The sequence below is a fragment of the Oryza glaberrima genome, chromosome 10 (genome assembly GCF_000147395.1).
Source record: "Oryza glaberrima chromosome 10, OglaRS2, whole genome shotgun sequence".
NCBI lineage: Eukaryota > Viridiplantae > Streptophyta > Magnoliopsida > Poales > Poaceae > Oryza > Oryza glaberrima.
The window spans coordinates 6,311,661-6,336,297 of record NC_068335.1 but is presented as its reverse complement, the minus strand read 5'-3'; the positions used below and the strand labels follow the sequence as shown (position 1 = coordinate 6,336,297).

General features: G+C 44.7%; 1 protein-coding gene and 1 pseudogene across 1 annotated transcript; both read right to left on the bottom strand.

Moving 5' to 3' along the window:
* Positions 1-1,544: 1,544 nt before the first annotated feature.
* On the bottom strand, positions 1,545-8,269 carry LOC127752542 (uncharacterized). The gene is made up of 2 exons (XM_052277953.1): positions 7,017-8,269; positions 1,545-2,967 (listed from the first exon to the last, which is right to left on the bottom strand). The coding sequence occupies exons 1-2, from the start codon at positions 8,212-8,214 to the stop codon at positions 2,951-2,953; spliced, it is 1,215 nt and encodes a 404-aa protein (XP_052133913.1). The 5' UTR covers positions 8,215-8,269; the 3' UTR covers positions 1,545-2,950.
* Positions 8,270-13,960: 5,691 nt separating this feature from the next.
* Positions 13,961-18,090, bottom strand: LOC127785791 (uncharacterized; annotated as a pseudogene).
* Between the last annotated feature and the right edge of the window lie 6,547 nt (positions 18,091-24,637).

Genomic DNA, 24,637 nt, shown 5'->3' with positions numbered 1-24,637 from the left:
GGAAACCAGCTGTTTCTAAAACTACAGGAAATTTTTGGTACAAAATACTCGCTACAGCAGCGGGGTTGGTAAGTAAAACTGTAAATTTAATTAATGCTGAGTAGATTTCACTTCGGACGATCTTTATTAGTTTCATCATGGATTAGGATTAGACCTATGTTTCCGCTCAACAACAATCCTTTGCGCTTCAGACCGGGGATCATGACTTAGACAACCTCTAGTCATCCATGTCCCTTCAGTATAAACAACGTGGTGGATTCGGTCTAGCAAATCTGCACGACCTCTCCTACTCCCTGATGATCTTATTGATCCTTCACGACCATCAATCCAATGCTCCAATGTCCCAATTCACATTATCCAATCAATTGACGGCCCAAGCAGGTGCCACCGAATCACCGATAACTGAGGAAAATGGGAGCCCTCGCGCCATGGCCGTGCGTGGCTGCGATGCTCGTCTTCGTTTCCCACCGCCCCACGAGGCCATGACACTCCTATTTGTTCTTTCAACCAGCTACGCCTTTGTGCATGGGTGGATACGGAATTGCTAGAAAACTTCAGTATGTTTTTTGACCCCAGAACTTTTAGATTTGTGACTATCGGATCGTCTCGAGATTATGCATGAAGGGGAAAAATATGCTAGAACGAAAATTTTACACTTGCCACATGTATGATCTCGGTGCTAGCCAACCAAACCATAGTTAAATACAAGTTTTATATAAATTGTATTGTAGTTACAGTGTAGTTACAATACAGTTATAGTGCAGCTACAATGTAATTACACTTCGATTATAGCTACATATGTAGGTTTTCAAAAAAAAAAATGCAGCAGTTTTTTTAGATACTCCCTTGGGCAAAAGCCAACGTGCAGTGCTATACCAAATTGCAAAACCCCAATCCAAGATGCAATGGATGATAATTCATATGGTGTTTAGTGAAAAGATGAGTCTAATCATGATCCATTGTAAAACTTTGGCAAATAAAGGAGGCCTTAATGTTTTGTGTGTGCTCAGATGTTGGTTCGTGTGTGTATTCATGAGGATGAGTGCGCATTGTGAGCGTCTGTGTTTGTATATTATTTAAACTAGTTAATGGGCACTTGCAAAGCACGTCGCCGCATATTCAATCAAGTAAACAATCTATATTATTGTCTATAGTAACAGTGGAAAGCAGCACTAATTCAAAAAATATTTCGACTCAACTTCTGCAATGTTGTAAACACTACCGATTGAATCACAGTTAATACCGAAAAATGAAGTTCAGGTAAACTTATCTTTCTAAAAGTAAATAACACTAAAAAGTAAAAACCAGAGTAGGAAATCGGATGAACCAGGGTGCTGAACCAAATTGGACCATCCATTCATGAATAAACAACGAAGCCAAACCGGATCAGATAGAGAGAATAACACATGAGGATTGGAGGCATCAGATCCACGACAAATGGAACAATAATTAGGTGCTCAAATACCATGATTATCTGCAGTTTTTTAACAAGCACATAAACATGCCACTACTTGAACCCAAATTGTGTCCGTATCATTTTCGATCTTCTTCAATTTGGGTATACAACAACTGATGGGTGTACACTTTAAACTTGTAGTAAAGGAACAGAACAAAGACAGACCATTGAGGATACCAATAACTCAGTAAAATATATCAGTTATATCAGTTTGATCGTGTGTAGGGATCACGGTATGTTTTAGTAGCAATTGAAAAGTCCATAACACACCTGGTCAGTGAATTGAAGATGATTGAAGTGGCATTTACACAAATCGCTGGTCAGTGCGCGGAGGCGTAATAGCATCAGACACCGAGAGCCGTTGTCGAGGGGTCAATCGGTGCCGACGGCAGCGGCGATCCAGTTTGCAGCTTTCAGACTGGGTGAGGGCGAGGGAAGGCGAGGGCCAGTCGTCCGCAGCGGGTTCAGGCGGGGCAATGGTGAGGCAGAGCGCAGTGGGCGGCTATGCCGAGGGGAAGCGCGGTTACCGGTTAAGGAAAGGCGGAGCTAGCGTAGACGGGAGAGGGGAAGCGACGGCGGTAGGAGCGTGGTTGCCGGCAAGGAAGGCGATGGGTCAAATCCACAGCGGCGATGGCAACGTGGAGCGCCGTTACCGATTAAAGGGGAGGTGGAGGCGGAGCGCGTGGGCGAGCGCTAGGGGTGGGACCGAAGGAGGATTGCCTGTTTCCTTCGGAGAATCCAAAACTTAATCCCGTGCGTTAATTCGAATGGATCGGACTGATAGAAAAGACCTATGGGGGTAGATCAAGTTGCTGCATTATAGTATAGATAAAAGAAACTTTAATGTTACGTGTCCATTAGAGAAGTGTCAACTTTGGGATGTTGGCATGAGAATCTTCAGTAGATTAACTCCTATAAGTTTAAGTTTAAGCAACTCCATAAAACTTAATACACATCTTGAACCAATATGAACTGCAATACAACAGAAATCGCCAAGTTACAAAATCTAAACAAATTACAGGAACAGGCTCTAGGTTCTTGCTAGTAAGTGGAAACAAAGAACGATCACAATATTCCACCACATTTGTCACCCGGGACAATAATCAAACTGATTGATTATTCTCCTGGAGTCCTGGGCGACAAATGGACACACACATATCACAAATGACACATTACCAAAGTGAAGTGATTATTCAGATTTCATCCACTAGACAGAGAACATATAGTCACATGTTCCCAGCAAACACAAACACAAAAAGACACAAGGTGTCACTGTACAGAACCAAGGACGAAGGTGTCCATAAAACACCTAGACATGCTTACATTGTCATTAATTAACAAGCCAAGATATATCAGGCACACGAGGCAACACAACACCTACTAGGACTGACATATATAGCTTCATAGGCAAAGGTAGTTAGTCATCCAAAACTCGGTAAAATCACCAAGCATAGCTCTCACAACCACCATAATCAAATACTATAGGGTCATTCATCATTGGGGCAACAGTTCTGCCGTCAATAAGCAAAACAAAAGCCAATTTGTTAATGATATAGGCAAACGGAAACATCACAAGATGAGCAACGAGTCACCGATATAAATTCATGCCATAGTCATATGGTCAGCAAAGTCAGGCCAAATCCCCATAATTACACATCATAAACCAAAATGCAGGACATGCGTGTTCACATTATTTCGCTTACAAGAGGTGATATAGTCACTCTATGTTATGTCAGGAAGCAAAACCGAGCTTTTAAATAATACTACTCAAATATGCACCTTCATGAAGAAACATTAAGAAAATACACAATACAAATTTACCACCCAACATCCTATAGCAATGTTAGGACTACAGTTTATGCAGTACGCAGAACGGCATGAGAATAAATTAAGCAAACTGTTATTATTTACTCGTTCTATCCCAAAATATAATAAATTGTAGCACTCAAAATTTGTCCCAAATATAACAACTTCTCTACCTATATTCTCTTCTCAACCGATCAAAATCTTCCGCCATTCAAATTATTCATCCACTTTCTCGTCAACCAGTCACAACCTTCCCCCATTTAATTCTACCAATCTATCTATCTATTATATACTAAAAGTCCATTAAACGTCATATAAACACTCCTAAGTTGCCATTTGGCGCTCTAATAAATTATAAAAAATCTTAGAAATTCTGAGAAAAAAAAAACATCTAGCCCTCGATTTTACTTAATACGGTGGACCCATTATACTACACCACTAGATTATACAGATCAATTTTAAAAAGACAAAAAAACCCAAAACCCATCCCGTGGATCTCCACCTCCACCCTGGCCCCTCCATCCAGGCCTCCTCTTCACACGTACGTACACGCCTAAGTACGTACATTCCCCATCTAGCCTACACCTATATTTTCTCCTTTCCTTCCTTCCATATTCCGGTTTTCTAGCTAGCTAGCAAAATTTAATACAAAAGAATTCAATAATTAGCTAGCTATATGATTATAAATTCAAAGAATATATTAGATTTTAGTTTAATACATACTCAACGTTACCATCTCATCGATTTTAGATGATGTTTAACAGACTTCTAATGTATTATAGATAGATCCTCATGTATGTGGCAATGGGCTTATATACCTTTAGGGTAAGAACATAAGTCCGTTTATTTTCTTTCTGCACAAACCAATTAAAAGGTTAATCATCTCTAGATATGAGCATTAACATGCCACGAACATATTTGTCCTGCATATATACACAATGATTAACTTTAAGATTCATTTAGATTTTATGATATACCAAGGTATGGAAAATAGGACTAACTAAACTTGATCAAGAGTGTGAACACAACACATGACAATTTTCATAGGTGCAACCACCATATCTCAGTATCTACAGAAGTTTCGTAACATGGGGCACAATGATCAGGAGTTAAACGTATACTAGATGCACACAAAAAAATATTACAAATTTATCATGAAAGAATTTATTGAGTCTTTTGAACACAAATATTTTTAGGGTAGTTTTGGAATTGAAAGTGCATCTAGGCCCCTAATGATTTTGGTGATTAATAACAATGCGATTAGAGAGGACTAATATTTTCGTTTGAGTAGATGTGAGGATTGTTAGTTCTCGGCGCACCGTGTTTCCATGCCAAACTCGATAACAGCGACAAATCCAAGTGATGCGGCATATGAGCAAAGGGTATATTGTACATTTTAATTTCTTTGTGTCTTTAGGAAAGCCGTACTATTAGGGGGGGGGGGGGTGATGCATTGATGATGAGTGATGTGGGTGCTCAAAAATCAATTTTTCAAAGTGTTTCTTCTCATATTCTCTGTTCTGGAATTTTCTGGAGTTGTCTGAAACAGGTTTTCAGAATTTCCGAAAATTTACAGAACCGTTTTTCACTTCACTGCCATTTTCGGAAATTCCGAAAATCGGTTTCGGACAAGTCCGAAAATTTCTAGAAGCGAAACTCAGTTCTGTCTATTTTCTAGAAATTTTCGGACTTGTCCGAAACCGATTTTCGGAATTTCTGAAAATGGCCGTGAAGCGAAAAACGGTTCTGTAAATTTTCGGACTTGTCCAAAACTGACTTTCAAAATTTCCGAAAATGGCAGTGAAGTTCAGAGTTGTCCAAAAGAGATTTTCGGAATTTCCGAAAATGTCTACGCAGCCAAAACCGCTTATGTATATTTTTGGACATGTCCGAAAGTAATTTTTGGAATTTCTGAAAATATCTAGCAGGCAATTTTGGTTCTGGATATTTTCGGATTTGTTCGAAATGTTTCGGAATTTCCGAAAAACTTAGTTGGACTTCACTGTGTTTGCTGTTCTGGAGATTTTCGGACTTGTCCGATATTAATTTTCAGAATTTCCGAAAAATGGAATTATTGCACATAACGGGCAGATCTAAAGCTGTGGCTATAGATAGCCTCCTCTCACTAAGTCAAGGCTGCTGCTCTCATTGAAAACTTGTGCCCTTGGCTTACTACTCTTGAGATTTACTTTTGAGCCTTGCTTGCTTGATTCCCCTCTCCACCCGTGTTTGATTCGGATTTGGTGTGTGTGAGAGTTGTGGTTTCGAGCTTGTGTGAGTGCTTGGTGTTGTCTTTGTGAAGATTTGTGAGCACTTGCATCATTTCCGGGAGTTCTTTGCATCATTTATTACTCTTGGAGGTTAAGGACTTCTAGATGGCTAGGTCACTCTTGAGCCACCGATCTACGTGTGGTTGGCCAAGAGAAGTTTGTGAAGGTCGGATCTCACCTCCGAAAGGGAAGAGAAAGCACTAGTGGAAGGAGGAGTGCTTTGTGCAATCTCTTAAGGAAAGGGTTAGCGAAGACCCGGCTCCTCAACAGAGAGTAGAATCCCCTCAAGGATTCGAATTTCGGGAACATCTCATATTGCATCAACGTCAGTGATATCCCTTTCTCCCTCCTCTAGCTTTGCTTGTTTGCGCCGCTATAAGTCTATTGTTGTTTGTGCTAGTATTTCTTTTCTGTAGGCAGCTAGATCTAGCATTTCATTTCAGTTGCGCCTGCTATGTTATTTTTGGAATTTCCGAAAATCATTTTCGGAATTTCCGAAAAGTGTTGCTTCCGCATTTACTTAAGTTTTTGAATTAGCCTATTCACCCCCCCCCCCCCTCTAGGCCTAATTGACCCTTTCAGGAATTATATTTAGCTGTTTGATCGTGTTTGTAGTTATATTTAGCTATTTGATCGTGTTCATTTTTGACTACGTGGAGCCTCTCTGCATGAAACTCTCATATGGGTTGTCCGGCCCCCACCCAATTCACTAAACAGTGAGAACATATATTAGTCTTAGCTGCTTATACAAAAGCCATTTTTTTTAAAAAAATAAAAGTTTATACATAAGGTGGAACATTGTGCAACTATTTATCATCCCACAAAATATAAAAGATAAAATAAGACCAGTATAAAATAAAATAGAAAATTAATTATATCAATAGGGAGTAAAGTGATCTAATTTAGAGAGAACCTATTTTACTTAGCTTGAAACATCCATCTCTATAAGCATTGCATTGTAAGTGCTTAGATGCGTATTCGGGAAAAAGAATAACTGCTTAGATGCTAATGGTGTTCCCTTTATCCTATATAGTTAAGGTTTCTCCACAACTTATTTTAATCAATACTGATGAACAATTTTTTTTGATGAGAAATCATACTTTTGAATCGTGGCATAATTAATCCAGTTTCCACCCTTATAAACATGGCATACGATACATGCGTGCGCAACAATACGAGCTAACTTCCTAGTTTCCTTAATACTGGTGTCCAACTCTAAAAATACTTATATTTTGGAATGGAGATAGTGGATATTTTGGATCTGCTAAGTTCAAAAAAGATTATCCGTTTCTCAATTACAGACCATGTAATTGAAGAATAATATTGAAAATGATATGTCATATGTAGGACAGTTCATCAAGGAACCAAGCAGTTAAAGGAACAATAAATGTCACTGAGCAAATAAGGCATTAACAAGCAACCAGCAATCGAAAACAACATGATTTTGCTATACGTACAGTGTAAAAGGCATGGCAAATAATTACCTTTAGTATAAAAACTAGTGAATGGATGACAGATGCCTACTCCCGGGGCTTGGGGAAGAATCTTAAATTGCATAGACTCCAGATTAACCATGAAGACACCAATAGCTGTTGCCAGAAATACCACATTATGTTCCTCAGCAAAGCCCAGAATATTCATTGGTGCCGGTGTATCAGTATCAGGCCTTGGTTCGAAAGGAAGGAGCCTGTCCAGTTCAATAGTTTTCTCCAGCACCCATCCAGCAGCAGCACTGTCACTATTGATCTTATGCTTCCATAGATTGAGACTAAAATCCCGCACAGCAAGGAAGAGAAGCCCACCATCCTCTGCTGGTGAAATCTGGTCACCTCCATCGCCATGCATTTCTGGTAGCACATCGATCTGGGCTGGTATTTGTGTATCCAAATCAAACTGAAGGATGACGGTCCCAATAACACTTTGGAACAAGCAATAAAAAAAATTCCCAACCAGGGTACTAGAACGAGTCTTGTGCCCACTAAAATTAAACGCATTTGAGATGACCTTGCCCCAATTGCCGGTGTCGGATGAGTAAACGCAAGTGAAAAGCCGCCTCCGGTACTTATTGAAGCCTATTACCACCACCTCAAAGGGACTGGAGTGGCAGCCGCCGTGCACATGCCCATCCACGCATCGCATCGCCCAGTTGGAGACGTACACCGGCCGGCGACCGAACGGCTCGGGGATATCAACGGCGCGCCGGTCGCCGGTGACGGGATCCCACACCGTGATTTGCAACAAGCTCCGGTCGTAGATAAGGGCGCGGCCGTGGCGGAATGCGAACATATGGTAAAAGTGACCAAAAACCGGGGGGCTGCCACCGCCGCCACCGGGGAGCGGGAGCTGCAGGGAGAAACGCGCCGCGGAGATCCGGTCCGGCGGGTCCAGCGTGGGGATGAAGATGGGATTTCTGTAGCTGACCTTGAAGAAGCCGAGGAGGGGTGGCTTCCCGTGGTGGGATCGGAAGCGCCGGAGGAAGACGTAGTCGGAGACGACGCGGCGCCACCGCTTGCAGACGAGGGAGGCGCGGGGGAGGGAGGACGACTTCGCCGGGAGGCGGAGGAGGATCTCGGAGAGGAGGTCGTCGTCTTCCAGTGGCTGCGCCTGCGCCTGCGCCGGCGACGGCGAGGTGGGGCGGCGTCGGCGGCTGGTCATCTCCGCCTCACACACTGCTCCCTCCATCCCAGATTTTGGTCGGACGTGCCGCGTCCTATTACAATGAATCACAATGAATCTGGACACTCATGTCAAATTCGTTATACTAATATGTGTTAGAACATCTCCAACAGCCTCTCCAAATACCTCTTTTAGCTACTCTAGCAAAAATTACTCATCCAAAAGCCTCTCCAACTAGCCAAATTTGACCAGCCAAAGTGATTGGCTAACGGTGAGCCCCACGAGCATTCCTCCTCCTAGAACACGCACCGCGAGGGGAGATGGATCGGGGCGACGAGCGGCTTCGCTGCGCGCTGGCGGCGTTCGGTGGTGACGGCAGCGGCATTTGGAGTCGAGGGCACGACGGCGAAATGGCGAGGCCATCGGTGGTGTCGGGGTCGATGGGGCGGCTTGACGGCGCATGAGTCCTTCTTCGGCGTCGGCCATCGGCGGCATGATGAGGGTGACGGGGTAGCTCGACGGCGAGCCGGCGAGGGAGGAACGAGGAAGGCCGGCGAGGAGCGGATCCCGTCGTTGCCTCATGCGCCCATCGTCGTCGTCGTCTAGCGGCCTGGTGCCGGCCATCGTCGCATGAAAATAGCGTTGCCGCCGCCGGCTCCCCATCCATGTGCCCCCTCGCCTTGAGGCGCCGCCTCCTCATCCGCTGGGTGGGTTGGAGATGGGAGAGAGTGGCGGTGACGGCGTTGCTCGACGGCGAGGTTGAGGGAGATGAGGCGGCCGGTAAGAGCTCGGCCAGAGGGGCACCGGTGGACGGAGCCCGAGCATCGGCGGCGGGCGGATAGGGATTGGGCGGCGGCAACAGAGAGAGAGGGAAGGGGATTTGGAGAGAAGTGGAGGAAGAAGAAAGTTGTAGAGACTCACACGTGGGCTCTATTATCATAGACTCAGCATAAGCATAGAGAGGATGAATGGGAAGGCTGTTGGAGTAAAAGACAGTTTGACTAGCCAAATTAGATGGAGAGTTGGCCAAATAGATATTTGGAGAGTGACATTTAGAGAGACTGTTGGAGATGCTCTCACATCCAACCAAAATCCCTTATATTTAGGGACGGAGATTATAGTTGTGTAATACTGCACTCTTCTCTAATGTTTGGTTAGTTGTATGACTTATGATGTGAGATCTTGTTTGGTCGATTGTTCTTCCTCTATCCAAAAGTTTAATACCTATTTTTTTTTCATCAAGACTAATTTGTAATTAATTCATTCATCATGTGATAAAATCAATGAACATGTAACCCAATAAGTACTAAAATGACTTCTTGGACTCTCCTCGAAAACTTAATATACCATATAGTGACTACAAATATAACTTATACTTTTGAAAAAACCAATAAATGGAATAGAACTTAGACTTTTGGATGGAGAGAGTACTTACAAATGCTACATACTGCCTCTGTTCCAAATAAATGAATGCTCCAAATAAATAAATCAGTGTCTAGATTCATTGTACTATAATGAAATAGAACTTAGACTTTTGGATGGAGGGAGTACTTACAAATTACAAATGCTACATACTCCCTCCATCCTAAATAAATGAATCAGTGTCTAGATTTATTGTACTAGGATGTGTCACATCTGGAAATGGTTGGGTTTTTTATGGGACGGAGGGAGTCCCAGAGATATTGTTTGGTTATTCGTATGAGATTATAGTATGGTTACCTCCTCTTTTGTAGCGTGAGATTACCCCAGCAATTCTGGTGTACTATTCAATTGCAGTTCTATTACTTTTCAGTTAGCCAAATTTTGTTAAAATCTGTTGCATATGTAATGGGTGAAAATCAGTATGAAGAATTATATAAAACAATGAATTGTGCTGCAACGATAAATAATTCGCTGCTTAGTCTGAACTTTATATACGCTATAACATGTGAGAGAAAATGAAAAAAAAGAGAAAACGATAGAAAAGAAAAAAGTTGTGCATCTCGTCGTCGTCGTCATCCCGCCGCACCAATCGCCACCGCAACTCCTTTCCTCCACTGCACCGGTCGCCGCCGCAGCTCCTGTCCTCCTCCGCACCGGTCGCCGCCACCGCCCCTCTCCTCCACACCGGTTGCTGTCGTCCTCCACCCGCTGCGCCAGTCGTCATCATCCACCCGTTGCACCAGTCGCTGTTGTCCTCCAGCCACTTCACTGGTCGCTGCCGCAGCCACCTCTCCTCCCCCGCTGCTCGCTAACTCCCCCCCCCCCTTCACCGCCTCGCCTCTCGCCACCAGATCTGGTGGCACCTGGCCTGTAGCCCCTGGACCTGGTGGTTGGTGGCGGAAGAAGTGGCAGAAGAAGGTGCAGGACGGCGGCGATTGAAGAAGGTGGCCAGGTGGCCTGCGGCGGCAAGCCATGCCCTCTGTTGAGCTCGTCACCGTGCCCTCCCTCGAGCTTGTCGCCAGGCCATCACCTCTGGCTTTGCTCTCTGGCCAGGAATGAGGAGAGGGGAAAGGGCGGGGCGGTGACCCCATCGCGCGCCCCGTGCACGCACGGGTGCAACACGCTACATCAGGCTGGCCAGGACGAGCTACGAAGCTCGATTCCTATGTTTCTGCTCAGCCTGGCCGAGAGGCCACTTTCGCATCGTCTCATCCTGACTCGCGTGCTGGTGCAGGCTACCAAACAAACCTAGTGGATTCCTCACGGTCACGCTTCAAGACAACAAAGGTAATAACTTCAAGGTAAATGGTCATCGCTTAAAAGTTTTCCTAAATATAGTTGAGGGGTTAGGATAGGAAATACACTTAGTGGATTTGGTCCTTTCTCTAAAGTCCATCCTAAGCCTATTGCACCCTGCCTGAGCCGGGGTGCTCTGGGGCCTAGGGTGGTTTGGCCGAACCAAGCCTGGTGTCACCAACCACCGACCTTCACTTATCTCGGCCTGCTGGTGTCCCCCTTGCTATCGCTGGTGGATCATAATCACCCTGTTTTCAATCTTTTCATCAGTCTCCTCTGTTCTTTTCTTCCACCTCCGAGTTCATCTTTCTCCCCTTCACAATTTCTCCTCCGAATTCCCCAAATCCATGGCTGGGAAGGTCTTGATCTCCCTCTCCGATTCCAACTCCACTTTCCACCTCGAGAGGAGATCGAACCCACCAATCTATTGGTCTCAATACTTGAATATTGCGAACCATGGATACTGGAATCCCTAGCGATCTTGCCTCTGGTCAAGCGCGACAAGGGGTCGGGTGGTGGCCACGATGTTTGGTTTGGCCGAACCTAGTTCTAGCCCCCTCGGCACCCTATTCAACCGTGCACTCACCTTCACTGAGGAGGATACAAAGGGGTCCAGCTCGAGTTGTTAATTTTGATAATTAATGACAAGCGCTAATTGTGGACTAACTATTCTATTTGAGTTATGCATTTTGAGTTAGGACTACATGATGCATATGCCATGGATGATCACCAAGGATTAAAATTGATGACGCAAAGAAATGGAACCAAGACGGTGAATCTAGCGTTTTATTTTAAATTGATCGAGACGTTGAGCGATCAAATTTTGCTAGGTTTATTTCTAAGCTTGGTCATACTATTAAGAGGGGTAATGACCTAAGAAAAAAGATGATCAAAATGCCACATTAGATCATATGCATTGTCACTTGGTTCGACTACATATTTCTTTTCTCCCTCTCTATGGCCGGTCTGACCATGTGCCACATGCCAGTCTGACCGCGCGTGACTGGCCGGTTTGATTGGACCAGGCCCGGTGTGACCGGGCGGTGGCTATACCGAATGGTGTGGCCTCGGTCTTGCAAGACCGAGGCGCCAGTGCCGTCGCCGGTCTAACCGAGGGCCACCGGCCGGTCTGGCCGGCATGTCCAACCGGTGTGACTGCGCTCAGTTCGGTCTGACCAGGTGGCTGCTGTGTCTTTGGTGTGGCCTTGGCCTATCAAGACTAAGCCGATTAGAGCCGATGTTGGTGTGACCGAGCTGAAGGCATTCTGAACGGCAGGCTGTTGCCAGGGCATTAAATGCACTGTAACGACTACTTTTCTATTTGTTATATTTGTGGGCGGTCTAACTAGCCACCCCATGGCGGTCTGATCGATAGGCAACAGAAGTTGGGGAGGTGGCGGTCTGATCGATAGGCAATAGAAGTTGGGGATTTCGACCCCAATGGCTTGTTTTTGTGGGTGGGGATATAATACCCCCCCACCAGCAGCAAGAGGACTCTCTTGGTACTTGCTTCATTTGCATACATCCCTTGCATCTCCTCACACACATCCTTGAGCTTGTGTTCATCCTTATGTGGTGTTTGAGAGTAGTTTGAGCTTAGAGTCAAGTGCATTGCTTCATTCTAGAGCTAGTGTGGCCTTTGATCATCTCCAAGCTAGGTCATCGCTTATTACTCTTGGAGGTCGCCGCCTCCTAGACGGCTTGTGGAGGTGCTTGCTCAGTGATCTCTCCAAGGAGATTGTGGAGAAGGCTTGGTGCCGGTTGTGAGTGGTTTGGAGTTCACCACCTTCGGAGTGAAGGAAGAACTACCCTAATGATCGAGGCTTGAGTAGTCCACTTCGTGGGTCGGCTCCCACCTTGCCCACCCCTTGACGAAGGGGCCTTGCGGTGGCTTCATGGTTTTGAGTGGTGAATTTGGACTCGCCTCAACGGGGATTAGAAAACCAGCAAGTTTCCAAACCTCGGGTGAAAAATTCGTTGTCTCTTGTCTCATTTACTTATTGCATTTACTTTTTTGCAATTTACATTCATAGAGACATACTTGAGCCCTTATCACCCTAGAAATGCAAAACATAACTTAGTTGCCTAGTTAGAGTTATCCTTCACCATGCCGAGCAACTTGGGTTAGTTTTGTTAGATGTAATTTAATTTTATATCGCCTATCCACCCCTCTAGTCGACATCGTGATCTTACACCAACCCCCTACCAAAGACCAACATCAGACAATCGGCCATAAAAAGTCGATCAACGTCTAGTTTTTCTAGGGGGACGACGTGCCAATGTTGTCCTGTAGGATTGGTGAATGTCTTGCCGCTGCAGCGTTCACCGAATCGGAGAAAGGGAATAGCCGCTGAAACAGTAGGGACGCCTCGTCCTACTCACCAGTCACCGGAAAGTCCTCCATGAAAGCCCCACATTCGCTTCACGGGTGTGCAAACACCCACTGGACGTGAAAAGGTGTTCATCCCAACATTGATAACTAGTGTGAAGCTGAAGATGGAGGCCTCTCATGAGTCACGACTCCCTGCTGATTAGACAGCGCCTTTCTCCACCTCCCATTAAGGGTGCGCTCGTTTGTGCCAAATATAGTATCGAGTTTAATCAATACTTCATCAGCACTGTATACAACCAGTAATTAATGTGGTGATCGGATGAATAGTCAGTAACGGTGGCTAGATGGATATTAATGCCGCTTGTGTCTTCCATGACGTCGGCGATGGAGGAGTGCTGCAGCCGATGCAGCGAGCTGATGGAGGCATGTTAGGAAGCAGGCAGCAGTAATGAGCCTGCTGCTCATGTCGGCGACCGCTGGGACTGCAGGCGCTGGTGCATGTGGTGCTGAAGTGAGCAGGATGCAAGGGAGGTGAGACCGAAACAATTAACACACCATTTAGCAAATGAAACGTTGATTGAATGTAAAATGACTAATTAACAATACTTGAGTGCACATAATTATTAATAAAATTGTGATGCACAATTTTGATTACACGAACACGATAGAAGTTACTCGTACAGGGAACACACATAACTAGCTAACATGGGAATGACAAGACCAAAGACTACTAATTTAGTCAGGATGGAAAATGATGTAAGCCTAGTTGTTGTAAACTTCATCTGCAATGGCGTCACGAACAGCTCGCATCCCCGCCGCACTGTTCGGTGCGTCGTACCAGTCGCGTAGTGGTGGAGCCTGTGGGATGTTGGGGTACCCGTTGTACAACGGGTGCTGTGTCAGGAAATGTGGGTCCGCACTGTCAAGCCAGTAGTTGTGGAGAGCAAAAGCATAGTATATGATCTTCGTTTGGGTATTCTGCCTAGGGAAAAATGGCATCTCCCTAAGAATCCTCCACTGACTCTTCATAACTCCAAAAGCTCTCTCCACTGACGTACGTAGAGAAGAGTGCATATAGTTGAAGGTTTCTTCCCTCCCATGCGGTTGACTAGCAAATTCCGTAAAATGGTAGCGTATGTGTGGATACGGTGGCAAGAACCCGCACCGGCATGCGTACCCAGAATCCACAAGTAGATATTTACCTGCACAATTAGATGAATCATTTGTAAATGTAAATTAAAGAGGGATTAATTTCAGGAGACATGTATTAATGGATGTAAAAAAAATCTAACTACGGTACTTGCCCCATGGAAGCCTTGGAAAAATGTAGGGATAGTTGCGTACAGCTTCTGTCAGCACCCTCTGGTCGTGGACAGCTCCAGGCCATCCCGCATCAGCAAAACTAATACTTGCCCCATGACACGATCGTCCCATCCAGTCACAACTAATACATTCCATGATGTGATATGGTGACGATTGCGGTGTACATTGGCTTCTTAAACTGCAACACGAATTGGGATGTGGGTCACATCAACTGCACCTGCGGCCCCGGCAAAAGGAAGGAAATTTGCATCTTGCATAACACAGTTATGCATCTGCGAAAATTAGGATTTGCAGGCTTGTTGATATCAGCAGCCATGGCATAAATTGCATTAAGCACTCTATGGAAGTACTTGCACACGGTTGACCCAGACCGAGCCATCCTATTATTTGTTGCCCTTTGCGAGTAGCCACCAGCCATGATGTACAGAAAAAGTCCTAGTGCTTCCATAGGGTAGACCTCATGGCAACCATTAAGATGGTACCGAGTAGTTAATATCCCAAACAATGCATGAATTTAATCTGGCCTCCTGCGAAATACATTATGGCACTGAGCTGCATTGGCCATTGTCTCCATCATCCACCGCGTACCTACCTGTTTTGGGGCCTGTCTTGCAGCTCTACCTTGCTCATGGGCTTCCAAATCAGCAACCAACATGTCGATTATGATGTCTTCCTCATCACTATAATTTCCAGTTGATGACCCACTCGTGATATCTGAAGAAGTGCTCATCTTCCTAAACAAATCGTAGTGAAATCACTGGTGGGTTAGTTGACAAGCCATGTGAGCAACATATATTAACGAAAAAAACCATATTGCAAGAAACATCGGAAGAAACATCAGATATGTCTGTTAGTCCATTAAAAAAACATAACGTAGACCAAACTGCATAGCAACCACCAAAATGGTTAGTAATATTAGTGCAAAAGAAAGTAATAATTCGAAACTCAAAAATAATTTATGCAACATGCATGTTAGTCAGCATAACAAACAAATACCACGTACAATTAGGCAGAATAATAAGATGATTCACGATCCAGCTAAATAATTTAGAGCTACATCAAATCAAATGTGCCGAGAATGTTTCATCTACACACTCAACAGAACAAAATAGTTACGTTGCTCGAGACGAAGTCGAGCAAAATTATTTGGACAGACAACACGTTCGAAAAGCTCTAGCTCGGACACACTCATCGTTCGAAAGGATCTAGCAGCAGGACCGATCGGCATGAGGGTAAAACATTGCATAACCAGATAGATCATAACTTCCAGGTCCCCCCCCAAATAAAGAGCACCCACATAACCATTTCCCGCGTAACCCGCAGCACCACCATCGCCATCGTCGCCATAATCATCATGGCCATCACCAGCACCATCTCCTTCCTCGTCATCGCCATCGCCATATGCTTCACCATCACCAGCATCATCATCATCATCTCCAACACCATCTCCTTCTCCATCACCAGTAGCAGCATCATCTCCAACAGCATTAATAGGTATAGCTCCAAGAACAGCATCACCAGCAGCACCAAAGAAGCCATCAACACAGAAGGCAGTAATATGTACAAAAAAGGACTGACTGAAGTTGTGACAACAACAACATTGATATATATTGGTTAATGACACTAGCAAATTAACATATTTATTTGTGAACAATAGTCAAAAATACCAAATCATGTATGGCACCATAATTATAACCTATTTCATTGAAATTTGCAGCAAACTAACATGATTGAGTAGTTAACAGCACTTGAAAATAAGGATTTATGTATGGCACCATCATTGTGAACTATGTCATTGCAAAATGCATCAAAATAACATGAATGAGTTTGTTAACAACACTTCAAAAGCAGGAATCATGTACGGCACCATGATTATAAACTATGCAATTGCACAATGCAGCAGACCATGCAATGAGTTCAAGAAACAAACCGGCAGGAGCTGACTGGATGTAACCTCCAAATCCAGGGGGGAAGGGGGGAAGGGGCTGGTACTGAGCCGTGTCTTGGTATTGGGATTGGATGAAGTACAATCTCCCCTCCGGAGTGTGGCAGTCGTCCAAGAAAAACTCCCTGAGGAAGCCATCTCGAAAGACCCTCAGAACCATGTGGTAAATAGGATCCCTCGAGGTGTAACCATCAGCCTTCAGAAGCTCCATGCAGGCCTTGGCACTCTTTGCTTGCTTTATCTCTTCCGTTCTGGTTCTGCTATCGTTTGACTGAACCGTGAGGTCCGCCAAACGGTTGAGAGCATTGCTAGCAGAAGAGCCCCTGGACCTCTTGGAGCTTCCGCCAGAGGTGGTACCTCTAGTCAGTGACCTCTTCCCGTGCCGTGGAGTCTGCTCAGATGGTTCTTGTAGGGCGTGCTTGGTGAGATCCACTATGTCGAGGATCTCGGCCTGCTGAGGCGCTGCCTAGATGGGTGTTCTGACAGGAACTCCAGAGCGGTTCAGGGTACAAACCCTACCCTTGAAAACCGCATGGTGCTCTGGAATATACAGAAGGGGACCATTCCGGAATGCACGTGCGCCTCTCCTCATCTGCAAAGGCATAAAGAGAAAGGAATGATTTGTGACCGTAGTAATATGAAAGGACCTTATTTGTGTACAAAACAACTAACAACTTATGACTATGACTATCTTAACAGCATGAATGGCCCTGTGACTTCTATGAGGGTTCTGTAGTGAATGAATAGCAAGTAATGGGTTATTGCTTTTTACCTAGTACGGAAAATTATATCTTTCTTTGCTGCGTTGAACTAAACACATTAAATGAGTATTGTTGATCCAATATTCAGATAACGTAATCTGATCCAATGGGTAATTTATTTTAACCTAGTACCAAAATTGATTGCCTTAACACCTAGCTTTGTGACGTTGATCAGCACTATGTAGTGAATAAACAGCAGATAGTACAACATCAACTATTTGTAACTTAATAGGCTAATCTATGAGCTAGCACCAAGTTTGGAACTGGCGGCGACATGTATCCCATAAATTGTTTAGTTGGTGCCGGTTGACCACCTTCTGCACCTTCTGGAGCATCTTCACCTCCAGGTTGATGTAGCCTTGATGGTTGGGGCAGGTGCTGGTGATTGTGCGTGCCTCAATCTCTTCCATGCACACCTCCGGAAAAGCTTTCAGCTCGGCCTCGTTCCATATTGTATGCCCCGCAACCATCTATGAACCAAAGTCATGCAAGCAACAAAAGGGGAAAAAACATCACAAAAATTTTGCCTCTACCTTTTATAGGTGGTCGGAGTCGAGGAGGTCCCAATCCAGCGCCAAAGCAACGTTCCCCGGGGTGAGGCGGCGCACCAACTGGCAGATTGCTTCTGGGTACTTCAAGGCGATGCGGTTAACGGCACGTGCTACAGCTTGAACATCTTCTTTGAGGGTGGCGGTGTAGGCAGCGTCAGAACGAAGGGAAGTGGAGGAACCCTCAGAAGATTCTAGATCTGAAGGTACCCCTCTCCTTCTCACCAAAGTGATGGGCGACAGAGGTGAGTGGAGGAGGCGATGGGTGGGGGATTTGTCGACGATGAGCTTGCGCTTCACGGCTACCGCTGCCATTGCCTTATATAGAGCTGGATCGATCACCCCTCAGCTCCTCCTTTCTGCAATGGTGATGCAAGGACGCCGAATCCCTTCTACTGTGCCGCACGAGATTGGACCTGACCGCTCTCTGCTCTTGCTGCCAGGATTCTGGAATCGGCGACCTCGATGCTTTCCCTCCACTCGATGCAGCGATGCCCCTAAGCAGAGCTCCATTCTCCTCCTCCGATGCGGCAGACCAATGTGGGAAGTGGATGCCTACCTGATTAGGCCAAGCAGCCTACGCCATGCGTGTGCTCTGCCAGGCTTGGCCGGTCTGGCCACCAAGGCGACGATGCAGTCGACAACCGCTCTCTGCGCTTGCTGCAAGGATTCTGGAATCGACGATCGCCGGTGTGCACAAGAAAGCTAGTGATGTCGAGATATCCTGTGTGCAAATGGATGCGGCGGCGCTTGGAGGAAGAACAATGGAGGGCAGAGCAAGATCTTTCGGGCAAAAGGATGAGCTCGAGCTTGGAACTCCAACAATGGGGGTGGGGTGCTCAGCAAGGTACTGTGGCCAAAACACAGCACGCAACCTATGAGGGGAAAGTGATGCACACCGTAAAAACCACTGGGTAATACGATGCACGGGAGGATAACGGAAAGTGGAGACGGTGACCAAACTCTCGTCAGGACCGTCACCTCTCCATCGCTAGCCCACGTTATTGACTTCGCCACTCCTATCTATGTGGTGCACAGTACACTGGATGACCGACTGCACAGTACACTAACGAGCGCGCCCTAAGAGGTTGGCAGGGGACTAATGAGAGTGATGGGGAGAAATCTCCATGTGAGCCTACAGTGGCTCGTTTAGCCTACTTTTGTATAGGGTAAATAAACAGGATAGACCCCAATGTCAATCATAGCTAAATAATCTTGTGCAATACCCATGTTTCTCTTGTTTTGCTTTGTACATAATTATGTAAATACTTTATATGTTAATATACCGCAGTAGGAGCCTCTCGTGCTGTTTCTTCTAAAAAATACTACAGCTTATAGGGTGGTATTTACAATTTTCCCTTTTTTTGTTTATTTCAATTCGGTGAATAGATTTCAATAATCACAAAACATGGATAATAATTATTTTACGATGCATATTATTACATTCACTCATCAGAATCTCTCCCTGAATAAGTATCGAAACAAAATCATAGTGATTTAGCAGAAAATTACACATAGGGTGTATTTACGGTGAATCATCTGATTCCAACAAGCACAAAGGAAGAAAAGAAAAATCTCCTAGGTGCTAGCGCCAAATACTAGGGATACAACTGAGCGGACAAGCGGGATTATTATACTTGTTTATCCCACTTCTAGTTTTTTTTTCTTCTAAATTTGTATTGTTATGTGAGAAATGAACTAGCAAGCGGGTTTTTATATGAGAGTGAGATTGCCCACCTACATCCCTACCATATACGCACGACAGAGGAAGCCGGTGACAGATGGTAGAGTAGTGGCCTTAGGTTCTATTCTAGCCCTTTTGGTTTAGGCTTATAAGCCAGTCTATAAGTTTATTTGGAAACTAAAGGTGCCAATTAAGATTAAGATATTTTTGTGATTTTTTTCAAAGGTGTCATTCTAACCAAGGATAATTTAGTGAGAAGAAATTGGAATGTGAGTCAGAGATATTGTTTTTATATGTATAATGAGATTATTCAACATTTTTTTATTGCCATATTACAAAATTTGTTTGGAGAATAGTTTATATTTCCTTTGGACCGAAACCCCCCGATAGTATATCTAATATGGTTGGGAATTGGCTAAGTGGTATTGAGTCAAAACTAAGAATCTCGTATTTGTCGGAGCATCTGCTCAATGTTGTGCTCTGTGGTTGAGTAGAAATGGTGTAGTTTTTGATAAATGTCCAAATAAATCTTATATGCAAATGCAGGTGTTTTTAGGGCAACTTACTGGCTCCGGTTCTAGGCACATGTTCAAAAGTGTGAAGAGAACAAGGAGCTCATATATTCTACATATCGAAACTTAGAAGTTACGGTAATGCAGATTTTCACCAACTACGGATGGAGATTCACAAATAGACTTCAATAATTGTTTACTCCTTATGTGTTGGCTTTATTATTTAAATTATTTTTGGTTGCTAGTGTTTGCTCTCTTTGACATAATATTGTAACAATTGGTTGTGGTTTCTTTAAAGCAAAGGCCGGATTTAATTCCATTATCAAAAAAAGTCAATCCATAAGTAAAAAATTCTAAACATAAACAAACAAGCATCCTTTTTGTTTGGTTTATTTAAAGCTAAAAGCCACTCTTATACTATTAAGTCAAAAGTTAGATTGGAGAAGGTTTTTTTTTTTGGCTTATATGAGTTGGAGATATGACTCCACCATTAAACTTAGGGCATCCACAATGTGAGACACTCCTAGAGTGTCCTCACTAACTGAGGACACTCGTAGGGGAACTCGGCTCGCAATGGAGGGTACCCCTGGATGGGCTCTTGAAGATCTGAAGCAACCCAGTGAGGGTACTACAGCCCACAGTGGGGTGCTTCAACCCGTGTCCTCAGGTATGTATTTCCTCCCTTGCCCCTGCGTTTATCAGCCCACAGCCACGGCCTCGGCCATTAAACCAGCTTACTCACCCACCAACCTTTTCTTTTTTTCTCTATTCCTTCCCCGCGACTCTTTGTCTTCCTCTTCTCATTTTCTCTCCCGCCATTTCTCTCTTCCTCTTCTCGTTTTCTCCCCCGCCATTTCTCTCTTCCATCTTCCCAAGTTGAGCTTGAGCATGGAGCTCCGCAGCGGGTTCTTGAAGCCGAAGAGGGAGGTGGAGGAAGTGCCGCGTGCGGGGAGGAAGCGTCCTGGTAAGTTGTCGGTCGGCGGCGCGGCAAGCTCTCGCCCTCACTCGGGCGAGCTCGGTGGCCGGTCGAGCGCGCCGCCTCGCTCGCCATCGGCCCACATCTCCTCTCCATCGAGCAAGGCCACATCTGTCGGCCGAGGTGGGAGCGGAGCCGCATTCGGATCTGGCGGCAACTCCGCCAGCGGCCGGTCGTCGTCGAGCGTGCGTACCGAGTGCGGCGACTCCTCCGGCGGCCGGTCGTCCTCGAGCATGAGTAAGGAGAGCGACGAATCCTCCGGCGGTCAGTCGTCCTCGAGCGTGGCTACCGAGAGCGAGGACTCCTCTTTGGTGATGTACACGGTGCCAGCGACGCCACCCGTGGTCATCGTGTTGGAGGACACCCCCTCTCCACCCGGATCCCCTCACCATGGTGGCGGTTCGGGCGAGCATGGCAACATTCCTCCGCGGACGCCGCCAGCCGTGCAGCCTCCGGAGGTACAAAATCTTGCTTTGTTCCAATGTGCAATCTCCACATGTTCTTGATTTGTACTGATGTTGGCCGATTGAGGAGTGAAATGCTTGATTTTTATTCCAAAGTGCAATGTAGAATTGTGCCGCATATGTATGCTTGATTTGTATGCACATTGTCCTTGTACTGATCTTGGCCGATTGAGGAGTGAAATGCTTGATTTTACTAGCTTGATTTTTATTGCAAAGTGCAATATAGAATTGTGCCGCATATGTATGCTTTGATTTGTATGCACATTGTCCTTGTACTGATGTTGGCCGATTGAGGAGTGAAATGCTTGATTTGTGCAGCTTGATATTTATTCCAAAGTGCAATGTAGAATTGCGCCGCATATTTATGCTTGATTTCTAAACACATGGTCCTTGTACTTATGGTGGTGTTGATGCTTGATGAATATGCACATTGTACCCAATTGTAGTGCTGCTGATGGTCATGGTTCAGGAATATGCACATTGTCCTTGTACTGATGCTGATGTTTGTGCTTGATTTTTGTATTGTTTGCACAGTACATATGAATAGAGTTGATGCTTGATTTTTATATTGTTTGAACAAGGTGCTTGACAAGCTGGCAGAGATTTTGAGCCATGTCAATGATCTTCACATGGCTATGCACAAGATGGCGGTGGATTTCGAGTATCACAAGGACAATGTCAAGGCTAAACTGGACCGTGCCAATGATCGTGCAAGACGTCTTCGCAAGATCATCATGGCGAGGGACAAAGTCTGTGTGTGTGCTTTTGCTCTGGTTCTGTTGGTTTGTGCAGCTGTGGCTGTCATGTAGGTAGCCACCGTAGGAATGCTTACCACAGGGTAGTTGGTCTTTTGCTGTATATAAGTTAGCCTTAGTTTAGTGATGAAGGACACAGCCTTCATCAGTTAGTTAGTGATGAAGATGGTAGTTAGATGGGGGATGACCGCCTTGGACGATGGCAAGTGTAGTGTTTTGCTGGCTTTTGGCGTCTATGGGAAAGAATCAGTTGTAGGATAAAGACTTTCTTTTGGTGTGCATATGGCTGGAATAGCCTAGTCCAACTATGTGATGTAGACTTGAACTCTATTAAGATGACTTATGTTGCTGAACCTAATGTTTATATGCAAGTAATGTGGACATATGTTGCTGATGCCTTGGTGATGAAGTGAACTTAAGTCAATTGCATCTTACATAGTGGTCAACCTTTATTTATTTACATTAACATGTCCATTATTTTGTTTACATTGACCCATGGGCACCATTGTTGACCTTATTGCTACCAGAACAATTGAAGCTGTCATTGACATGACCTTTATTTAAGTAGACAACTTGTGTAGCCACCTTATTTAACTAATTTAACTAGCCTTATTTAACTAGCTAGGCTTATTGAATTTATTTAACTAGACTTATTTAACTTATTTAGTTAGGCTTATTGAATTTATTTAACTAGGCTTATTGAACTAATTTAACTAGACTTATTCAACTTATTTAACTACTTGGTCAAAATGACCTTATTTGTTTCGACCTTACTTGCTCAACTTGTCGAGAGGATAGCATACTTCTGCTCCTAGCTGCCACTTGTGCTTCCCCTATGGTATGTCCATATGTGCTCCATTAAATCTTTCTTCAATCTGTTGTGTACAGAAGCATCATGAACTTCACAATCAGTAGATATCACTTGAGCAAATGCTCGTGGCACGCTGTTGGTGTACTCTGGCGATTGAACTTCAAATTCACCCGGATCGTCATTTAAATCGAGCACATCCATATGCCTCTCGTCTTCGATAATCATGTTGTGCATTATGATGCACGCCCTCATTATCAGCCCAATGTCAGACTCTTTCCACAATTTACATGGCACAACAATAATTTTGAACCGGGCCTTGAGTATGCCAAAAGCGCATTCGACATCCTTTCTTTGGGACTCTTGCCGTCTTGCAAATAGTTGTTGTTTCCTTGTCTGTGGTAGCTTGATGGACTTCACAAGAGTCGCCCATTCTAGGTAAATTCCATTGGCGAGGTAGTATCCCTTGTCGTACTGGTGGCCGTTGACAATGAAGTTGATTCTCGGAGCTCTACCCCACAACAAATCTGTGAAAACCGGAGATTGGTTTATCACGTTGATGTCGTTATTGGAACCCGCTGCACCAAAATATGCGTGCCAAATCCAGCGATCATAAGATGCAACGGCCTCCAAAATAATTGTAGCAGTCCCATAGTCACCCCTTGTATACATCCCTTTCCACCCGTTAGGGCAATTCTTCCACTTCCAATGCATGCAGTCAATGCTTCCTAGCATACCGGGAAATCCATTTGCACCATGCATTTGCAAGAGACGCTCTGTGTCATCAACCGTTGGGGATCTCATATATTCTAGACCGAATATTTCAATCTCACCTTGACAGAACAACTTCAGCGACTCAAGACATGTAGAACCGCAAATACGAACATATTCGTCTACTTGGTCAGCGGATGCAGCGTATGCCAACATCCGGTTCACTGCAGTACACTTATGCAAGGGGGATAGACCAATGCGCCCAACTCCATCTACCCTCTGTGTGAAGTACTCTGACCATTGCCCCAATGCGTTAACAATACGGAGAAATAGAGGCTTTGACATTCGAAATCGCGTACGAAAGTCCACCTCATTGTAAACTGGGTTATCACAGAAATAATCTGCAACAATTCTTGCATTCCCGCCAACTCTATCTCTCCGGACAGTTCTTCTTGACCCACGTTGTTGCCGAGAGCTGGAAGCCTCAAGTGAACTCATCATCAGATGGCCGGCTAGTTGAGCAGCAGCGGCATTCCAGGCATTCCGCTGCTGCAGGTAGTCGTCCATTGTATAAAGTTCGGTTGGATCAATTTCATTATCACTGAGGGAAATCTCTTCTTCACTTTCAGACATTGCTATGTATATGCAAGCAAAAATTGTGTAAATTAACCCAACATAGTAAATGAAATTGCGCACAATAACCCAACATAGCAAAAATTGCGCACATACGAACTCACTACTTCATATCCTAGTAAATGAAGTGATGAAGCATGCATAAAGCATATTGTCGTCTGAATGAAGCAAATAGTAGTATTCCTAGGAGACTAGTGTTACACAAAGTCAAGGGGACAAATGGTACAAAAATTCATGCACTTCACATAGTATAGGAGACAAGAACATGCATTGTCACATCATATTTAACTATACAAAAATGAAACAGGACAAATGTAGT